General features: G+C 42.3%; 1 protein-coding gene across 3 annotated transcripts; it reads right to left on the minus strand.

Annotated features, from left to right (window-relative positions):
- Positions 1-1,038: 1,038 nt before the first annotated feature.
- On the minus strand, positions 1,039-9,007 carry ccdc92 (coiled-coil domain containing 92). Of its 3 annotated transcripts, none has more exons than XM_080894255.1 (5): positions 8,619-8,973; positions 7,773-7,894; positions 5,835-6,007; positions 5,308-5,349; positions 1,039-2,871 (listed from the first exon to the last, which is right to left on the minus strand). In XM_080894255.1, exons 3-5 carry the CDS (start codon positions 5,968-5,970, stop codon positions 2,063-2,065), a joined length of 987 nt encoding a protein of 328 aa, XP_080750381.1. In that variant the 5' UTR covers positions 5,971-6,007; positions 7,773-7,894; positions 8,619-8,973; the 3' UTR covers positions 1,039-2,062. The 3 variants fall into 3 exon arrangements, with proteins under 3 accessions (XP_080750381.1, XP_080750380.1, XP_080750379.1); XM_080894254.1 differs by lacking the exon at positions 7,773-7,894 and adding an exon at positions 8,989-9,007 and having other exon boundaries at positions 1,043-2,871; positions 8,619-8,806; XM_080894253.1 differs by lacking the exon at positions 7,773-7,894 and having other exon boundaries at positions 1,043-2,871; positions 8,619-8,968.
- Positions 9,008-9,713: the final 706 nt, after the last annotated feature.

Genomic DNA, 9,713 nt, shown 5'->3' on the forward strand with positions numbered 1-9,713 from the left:
CCTGTGCTCAGGCTGTGCAAAGGAGACAGTTAGTAGTTGTTTGGAGCCGCCTCTGGAATAAACGGAGAATAAACAAGTGTAATTTGAATTGGGCAGACATAAAGCATTTTTCTATTAGAATTGACCACAAAAGCACTCTGGACTGGGTAGGGAAGCCCGCACAGGAAGGCCCACTAGGAAATTTACTTCTTGCATCAAATATGACCCTAAATATAGTTGTACTGTAAATATTTAGGAAATTACTAGCTTTTCCAAAACTTCTGTCACACAGTATCCACTCGTCAGCCACTTTAACAGGACCTCCTTTGAGTACAGTGAACCTGCTGGAGGCAGCCATCAGACTATAGGTACACTGTGGTCCTGGTCAGCAACAATACTAAGGATAGGCTGTGGCACTTAAAGGATGCTCAGCTAGTACTAACAGGCCTAAGTGTGTCAGTAAATATCCTGCACATTTTCACACCACCACAGGCTCAATGGATATATTCATGCTTTCATGTCTTTGTGCCAAATTCTGATTCTATTATCATGTTACAGCAAAACTCGAGACTCGTAAGACTAAGTATACATTTAATCTTAAAGTAACATTTTTGCCCTAAGAACTGGTTCTTACAACCAAATCATTGAAGTAAAATATTATGTTTTACAAATGTTTTTTTGGTCTATGACTTATGTTTTTAAGGTATTGTTTACATGTAATGCAGTCTTTGTTTTCATACAGTGACTAATATCCCTTCAGTGACATTTTCTTTTAAAAATTGGGACACCTAGTGTCTGGTAGAAGTACATACACAGGTAAGTATAAAAAGGCAGATTTTTTCCTGATGTGATTCAGTTTTTATTTTTGTTTAAATCTAAGAACAACAGACTGTAAATGGGTCTAGCATAACAATGGTATTGTGAGTTATAGTCATGTGACTGCATGGCTGCTGGTGTAGACAGGTGTGCAAAACAGCCACAGTTTGGATCATGGAGAACACTTTCAGTGTGGCCCATCAGCCACTAACAGAAACCCAGTAACCCTTTGAAAAAAATCATTTATTGTTTATTGTACTGTTTTGTATAGTACACCTTACAGTGAAAAGCAGATTATTTAGTGATTTTAATTACCGTCACATTGGTGGTGTAACTACAGTGAATATCTGAGGTGTTGTTGTACTTTCTATTGAGTCCTACAATCAATAATAAATAAAAAAAAAGGAATTCATTACAAATGTACAGCTTTTATAAAGTACAATTAATAATATCACAAAAATCCTATTACAGCAGTGTTTTTGAAAAAAATGCCCTTGCATGACAACATCAATGGATAAATGTTGAAACTAAAATTTAGCTGTCACAGTGGCTTACACTGTCTCTCAGAAACACGCACTCGCTGTCGCTCTCTCTCTCACGCCTATTGCTGTTTTTCCCAGTCAGCAAAGGAAAAGATGAGAGTCCAGTTTTCACCTTCGCAACTGCCAATCGTCTAATTGCATATTACACAGCTCATACCTACAGGGCTGTTATTATACTGATATCACAAGCAGATGAAAGACATTCAGGGAGTAATAGTTTAATTATTTCAGCTCTATCCTAAGCAGCTGCACACAGCTTGTTATACAGTTTGTTGATATGTCCAGAGAAGATGAAGAAGACAGAGATATGTAAATATAACTATTAGCCATGACTACATTATGGAGCTCGTGTATGGTAAAACTGGTTCAGCAGGCACTGATGCAGATATTTGGCTAAGAATTTGTTGTGTGCACCATGTAAGACAGAATGAAGTGAAAGCCTAAGCAAAAAGTCAATGTGTGATAGTACAAGGACTCACTGGGGTGTACAGTAAATAAACATTTGGCATGCTTTATAGTAGTCCATTTCTACTGTATATGAAAAAAAAACAAAAGTCCTAATGGAATACCATCACCAAATCATAATATACTTTCATAGTTTCTTTTTTAATATTGCAGTGTTGCGTCAAAAGCAGGCTACAAAGTGGTTCAGGCTGCTTCTTGTTCTTGCAGTGTGGTGTGTATACAGTAGATGTGCATTTAAGGTGCAGGTTTGCAGTGCAGTGTTAAACTGTCCTGTCGGCTCCCGAGCGCTTCCGAACAACCTTCTCCTCGTTGACCTGGTCCACTGCCAGAGTCTCCACATCCGCCTGTGGCGGAGCCAAGGGAGGAGTGCCATGTGGAATGCGGTGTGCCACGCCCACGTGAGCCCTGTACTGACGGTCCCGTGCGGGGCTGTGTCGCGGACTTGCCGTAGCGCCCAGTGGAGGAGCATGTGAGCGCTCAGGGGCAATGGGAGGGATGACAGCAGGCCGCTCACGAACTACCTGTGGTTCAGGAGACTCTCTGCCTGCCTGCAAGAAGGGTGTTGGGTCAGGCATGGCATCCACTGTCTCCCGCAGCACCATCCGTCTACCGTCCGCTCCAAGGCGATACACCTCTGTCAACTCTGGATGTAGAGGCTGGGAGAGGCTCTTCTTCATGCGGCGACGTGGGGTTTCAGGCTGCCTGTCCTTGGCCGGTGGAGGCGTGGGCTTGTACGAGGTGACAGGACTGGCGTTAGGGCTGGCCTCAGAGGAACTGCTGGCTAACAGCTTTTTCTTAGTGGCATGTAGTTGTGAGGTAAGGTAAGCAATGGTACTGGCTCTCTGCTCTAACTCCCCAGACAAAACAGCCAGTTTATGGCTCTTCATCTTAAGCTCCTCCAGGTACTTCTTTTCTCTCTCTTTGATGGTGTTTTCCAGGACAGAAATCATGGCGTTCTTTTGCTCCAGGTCCCTGAGAAGCTCTGTGTTCTCCTCCTCTTTCTTCTTCAACTGGGCCTCCAGCTCCTCACACCTCCTTTGCAGCTCCCTGCATCGGGCCTCGTTGCTGTCTGCACACACAGAAAAAAACCCAACAGCTCTTACATGGAGTACTGTGCAAAAGTCTCAAGCCACCCAACATTCCTTTATATGTTGACAGGAAAATAGGAAATAGTGCAGCAATTACTGAAAGATGCAAACATACATGTAAATACAGAATAAAAGGAAAAATAGTTTGATAATTCTAACATGAAAGTCAATATTTGATATGACCACCTTTATTCTTCAACACAGCCTGAACTCTCTTAGACAAGCTTTCTTGAAATTTTCTTTAAGCAGTCTTAATAATGTTGAGGTCTGAGCTCTAATGAGGCCAATCCATTCTATGTTTTTCTATCCAACTATGCTTTGACTGCATTAGCAATCTGTTTGGGATCTGAAAAATAAAGAAAATAAAGCTGTTGCTAGTACGTTGTTACTCCAGATGGTGCTGCAATGGTATTCTACTTTTCTGCTTTCATAATTGCATCAATTTTGATGAGATCCCGAACTCCACTTGCTGAAATGCAGCCCCAAACCATGACAGAGCCCCCACTGTGTTTTACGGCTGTAGACAATTTCTGTTGTCCCTCTATCCTGAATACCTCCGTACATACCGACAATCATTTGAACAAAAATAAATAAAATAAATTTTAAAGAAATTTCAAGTTTGGAATCATCACTCTGTAAAGACCTGTTGCCACTGACTATCAGTCCAATTCTTCAGCCTTTTGTCCTCATTTCCCTTGCTTAATAACAGCTTCTTGACAGACGCACTTCCACTGACATCATTTCTGATGAGGCTTCAGTGAACAGAAGATGAATCAAATGAAGAGTCAGATGCATCTCTCAGGTCTCAAGACAGGTCTTTCTGTTGGAAACGACTTTCAGATACTGTTTATCTAGTGTAGATCATTTTTAAAACCTAACATTTCTTCTATCTGTCCTCTGCTTGTTCAGTTTTAAGGACACTGCACACCATGCTGAGACATGCCAAGTTTTCAGCTAACAGCTCTTTGGGAATCACTTTGTTGGTGCAAAAATACTCATGTAAATCTTAACTCTCTTAAACTGTGTAGTCTTTGGCATTTTTCATTTACACAACTAAAGAAACTGGAAGAAATTTTGTGTTGTTGTGACTGCTAGTAATATATATATATATATATATATATATATATATATATATATATATATATATAAAAAACAAAGACCACCGGACTAATCATTAGTGCATTAAGTGCAGACGCTGACTATAGGCTGACAGAGATGGTATGATCCTACAGAGACTCATCTGCAGTGGGCAGAGAGCTCCTGTCTCACATTACATCTCTGGTAGACAGAGTACTCCCATGTGATCTCCATCACTGCTGCCCCCACCCAGCCTTGCCCCACCCAGGTACAATCAATGTATAGCTATGTTTGTATATGTGCAAAAAATATGGAATGAAGCACATTTGTGTATTTTTTATTCAGTAGAAATCCTCAATCCTTTGCAATTCCTTCATTTAGTCTAATCAAATACAGGGGTGGTTACAGCAATGTTATATAATTTTTTTCACTTTCTGAAGGAGGGGCTGGTACATGTTTGCTACAGCTAGAACAGCTGGGCCCTGCTAAAGTGCGCATTTAGCAGTGTGTGCAATAGTGCTGTGACACATAATCTCATTTCCTGCACTCCAATCTCTGAGATGTCCCCCACTAACATGATAGTGCTTCTGACTGGAGGCCTTGACAATACTGATTGAGGCTGGGCCTTTAAGGACACCAACTACGTAATGTGCTCCTGGTGACATACTCACTTGCACACATCAGTGTGGCCATCAATAGTTTGTACATAAATTAAATTGTATTCCGCCTATCAGGTGCCTTTGAGGCTGAGCTGTGGAGCAGCATGTGATTCAGACCAGTGATATCACTCCATGTCATGGCCCTGGTTTTATGGGGGAGGGGCAGGTGGCAATGAGCAATGGGAGCTGCAATAAACAGCAGGGAGGCCCACACTGCAATACTTCTTGGGTGGGAACAGGGAGAGTGCTGTGCTCCCAGGCCTGTCCACTGACACAGACCTCTATTTCAAAGGAAAAAACACTGATTTACAGCCTTTACTGCTGTGGGGGTTTTGTGCTGCACAGTTTGAAGTAGTTACAGAAAATGTAATATATCATTCTAAAACCCAAAAGACAAAGAATAAAAAAATATTTTACCTGGGGGAAGTGAGTATAATTTGAAACAGTTTTTTTAGCTTCTCTTGTCAGAATACCAGTGTCATGTCAGAAGATTGAACTAATAAGACTGACTGGTCTAAAAAGAAAAGGGCTAGACCAAAGGGCTCACACTGGGAAAAACAGTGTGTAAAGCATTAGCAGTAATCACCTTTCCACAACAAATTAATGGCATCGCTAACTCATGACAACAACGCTGAATGCCAGTGGTATAACTGGTGCTTGTGTACTACAAATGATGCTTACCTGAGGGATCGGAGCTTCTGATAGTGAGCTCATACGTCAGGTCTATGAAAGAAAAAGAAGAGGGTTATTTACAATGCCTGCGCTACATGAGGCTAGAACAGGGCAGCTATCTAACAGCATGCTCCTCACATACTAATTAACAGCAAAGCAAGTTTGGGGAAAACATGTCTGTGCTTTCCATATGGCAGTGTCCATTTAATAAGATTAGTGAGAGCTCATCGTCAGCTTTAGTAAACAGGTTAGCCCTGGATACAGGAAGTCAGGGGCAGATCATGCTGTTTTCTCCTTTTCCTGGGCGACCATATTTATGTCTGCTGCGTGTATCTATTACTGCCAGTAAGTCGCCATATTTTTTCAGACATATTTAGCACTGGAAACGCATCATCTTGCTGACCTTTAGTTCCAGGCATAAGCTTAGGTTCAGCAAAAGCCTCTGTTTTAAATTCATGAGCACTCCCTACCACAGTTGAGATTAAATGTGTTGGTCTTCCACAGCAGCGTGAAGTCCTACTTGTGGCCCTTCTCACCTGTGCACTGCTGCTGTAATCTGCGGATCTCTGCATGCAGCCCCTTTAGCGTGTTGGCGTGGTCCTGCTGGAGGAAGAGCAGGTTTTTCTGTGCACTCTGCAACTGATTTTCCAGTGTTACATTTGCTGACGCCATGGTGGATTTTGTTCGGACACACAACTGGCCTCGCAACCTCCAGGCGGACATGACAGAAAGGAGACGAGGTAGAGACAGAGAGAGTAAAAAAAAAAGAGAGACAGAGAAGAAGACCATAAAAAAAGTAATCACATCAATTCTCACCCATTTGGCTGTAAACGTGAGATTTAGGATACGGTCTAACTTTGCTTTCTAAGCAAACCAGCCAATACGGGATGATACCATTAACCCCATTTACAAAGAAGGGCATTTTACATTTAAACTGATCATCCAAAGGCAAAAACGGCAACTCTGTTTGTTGTTTGTTATGCACAGTAGCTGTGTCGGATATCATTATTGCCTGGGTCAATGCTAGAATAAGACTATAGCAGAGAAAGGCCAGTAATGGCTTGCTGTACTTAACGACCAATCACTGAAATTAGGCTATTGATTTATAACACAGAGTGGGCCCTGCTGGCCTTAAAAAAGGCATCTGAAAGGTAACACTAATCTAATACGTACTAATCCAATTTACATATTATCTTGTAATTTGATAAAGCGACGCAGTGGAAATGTTTTTCCTCTGTGAGAGTCTTTCAAATTCAGAATATCTAACAGACCCCAACAGTGAAACAGCATAACATATGTCTCTATTACATAATGCTCTCATTAAGTGTCCATAACACCATCAGTCATAACACTAAATCAAAGCTGAACACATTAACAGATGTCACGGTGAGTGACACTGGGTGTGGCTTGCCCCACCTTCTTCCACACTCTCTTCACTGAACATCCTTGTCTCCAGAGGCGAGTCTCAATATCTCCACCCTCTGTTAAACTGTGCTGAGGCTTCAGAGAACACTGATCCCCGCTAAAATCCCCTCCTGTATACAGAGGCAGCCTCTGACTGCAATCATAAGTGTGTTTCAATAAAACATCTCTGAGCTTCCCACTCTTACATCATCTAACTTATATGAATAATACATCCCATGCACCTGACCTAACATGCTCCCTAGGTTTTGGCTCTCACGCGCCTGTGTGTTTTTGCCATGAAAACATGTGATAACCAAAACACAGCCTGGCACATACAGCTGGGGGTGTGTCACAAAGGCTGAGGAGATAATCTATTATTGATGAGTAATGTGCGGTCCTTCCGGTAGACCCTGCACTGCAAGCATATCTCTCATCCCATCTCCTTCCTAGAATAGCTTTGATAGCTTTCCGCTTGCAAAGACGTGACCTCTGCCAACTTTAGTAATATGGCTCATGCCATAGCATGGAGGTGATTCAAAAAGTGTATGGATGCTCAGTGAATTAAAGAAAGACAGTTCCTCTAAGATGTAAATCCTTGCCATTTGAACGTGTTTACTTGACTCTCTTTTCCTAATGTAGTAACCAGTATTTCCCCACACAGAGAATATAAATAATCAATGAACTGCAGCAGCAGAACGAAACATTAGCAAATAGCTACTATCCTCAGCCATAACTCCTTCGCTGTCACGCCCTGTAATGACGCTGAAACTGCACGCAAACGTGCATCCTTCAACCTTGGATTCCACACTGTAAACAGAAGCTTCCCTTCCAGCATCTTCTCTAAATCTGTTGCTTGTATTTTATGGAAAGATGCAGTCTGGGTTACTCTCCACAATAATCACGTCCTCACATAGAGTCATGTTTATGTCATCAACAAAAGAATTAAAAGGAAAACAGAGGCAGCTAAAGCTTAAGTGGTCTAACTACAAACAACGCCTGCAACTGCAACAGGACAGATAACGCTACGTGTTATTAGACTGCGCTCCACGACACTTTTTCAATTTCAGCACCTGCATTGCGGACAGCACCCCGAAATGAAGCCTCCGCTGGTCCTGGCGGTAGCTGCCAGAGGATCATTGTTTTAACGTTAATCTTCATCCAGAGACTTAATTCTCGACTTGACCTTCTTTATCTGTACCGAAGAATAAGAGAAAGTCGTAAATCAGGCCTGGCGAACGGTGGAAGTGAAAGGCTTCAAAACACCCCATTTTATGTGGTCTTTTTGACTCCGCGTGCTGTTGGATGCCATTGCTGCGTTTCAAGGGGTCATTACAAAGGCTGTCTTGCAACCAATGCTATGTGCGACTGTGGTCCAGGGAGGAGCTGACCAGTGTCCAGCAAACAGTACATTTTCTTTCTCTGGTGGGTCACACCAAACCACACTTTACAATCACCCAAAAACAGCCTGCTGCACGCACAAAGCAACCGACCAATCCTAGCATGAAGATGGGGTTTTATTTAGCTTTGTGGAGGTAGTCAGGTAAATTCGGGATACACTGAATACATCCAACAGGGCTTATCCGTACTTTCGATGAAAGTCCTGCAGCAATGCGCACACATTAGCAGGTGCCATGCCATTATTAACGACATTAAGGCTTTTTCTGACGTGGAATAGACAAAACAATTTAAAAGTTAAAATGTAGTTTTATTGAGTGTGTTTAGATTAATCCCAAATAAAACTGAAGCACACAAAAATTAGCTTCAGATAAACGAAACATATATTTTAATGTGCCGATAGCCTCCTTCGAATAAAACGGGGTAACTACGTAAGCTATGAGGCTTTCATTGATGCTAGCCTAGCTTAACTGCTAACAAGGCTACAACAGTACCTTGACGTTATATGGCGGAGAGCTTACCTTACAGCTAAAAATACTCGGCCGTCGAATATCTTCTAAAATATCGGGAAATGTGGATAAACAGACTAGCCACACCGGCTAAGCGCAGTCCGCCTTGTGGGGCATGTCAAGGATGCTGCTGTCAGGGGTTCGCCTCCGCTGGGTTAAAGAGAGGGGTGGCTGTGTCAGTTTCCTATCATCTCCCCGAGCTACTAGACAAAATAAAGCGGTGCATCATGGGAAACCTGAACGTTAAGCGATACAACCATAAAATGTTCCAGACCAGTGACTTTTGACCAGTTACATTAAAGTTAAAGGTTAGAATCACAGCTTGAATTTACGTGAGCTGAAACTAAGCAGCTCACGTAAAAGTAGAATAGAGTCTACTAACCTTTAAACGTCATTAAATGTGGAAGTAGCAGCTCTTACGGACGTGCCACCGTTTACGGGGAGAGCGTCGTCACCATAGCAACAGAAACTGTCACTTGTTAAGGGGTGAGGCGTACACGCCATCTAGTGATAGAGTCGAAGTAAGTAGTTGTTATGTCAGGTGTGACGTGTCATAACTTCTTGATGCTTATGATAGTTTATTCAGGCGCTAGGTTTGATTTTTAGTTATGTCAAAGCGCCTGGAATGTGTGAAAAAATAAAAATGAACGAAAGCTGTTGGACAGTACAGCTGCAGGGCAGCAGGGGGCAGTATTGCCCCTCAATTACTGTGTAGGCGGTAAAACAACAGCAACAGTTTTTTCCTTCCACTTTTCACATGTTTTGACATTCCACTCTCTCTATCTCGTTTTGGCTGCACTAACAGAGTCACACTCTCTAATCAACAATTAAAATGATCACTACCAAGTTCATCACATTAACACATAAAAACAGAATAAAGGTAAATTAACAAATATCTGTTCAAATTAGGAGAGAGCCAGTTGAGATTAAATGTGTTGGTCTTCCGCAGCAGCGTGAAGTCCTACTTGTGGCCCTTCTCAGCACTGCTGCTGTAATCTGCGGATCTCTGCATGCAGCCCCTTCAGCGTGTTGGCGTGGTCCTGCTGGAGGAAGAGCAGGTTTTTCTGTGCACTCTGCAACTGATTTTCCAGTGTTACATTTGCTGAC

This window comes from Rhamphochromis sp. 'chilingali', assembly GCF_963969265.1.
Source record: "Rhamphochromis sp. 'chilingali' genome assembly, chromosome: 10".
NCBI classification, from domain to species: Eukaryota; Metazoa; Chordata; class Actinopteri; order Cichliformes; family Cichlidae; genus Rhamphochromis; species Rhamphochromis sp. 'chilingali'.

Excerpts from the sequence above, each read along its gene's own strand:
- ccdc92 (XM_080894255.1), bottom strand. The coding sequence starts at position 5,970 with ATGGCGTCAGCAAATGTAACACTGGAAAATCAGTTGCAGAGTGCACAG. Across the intron at positions 5,350-5,834 it reads ATTACAGCAGCAGTGCACAG|ACCTGACGTATGAGCTCACT; the intron begins GTGAGAAGGGCC and ends TTTCTTTCATAG. Across the intron at positions 2,872-5,307 it reads CAGAAGCTCCGATCCCTCAG|ACAGCAACGAGGCCCGATGC; the intron begins GTAAGCATCATT and ends CTGTGTGTGCAG.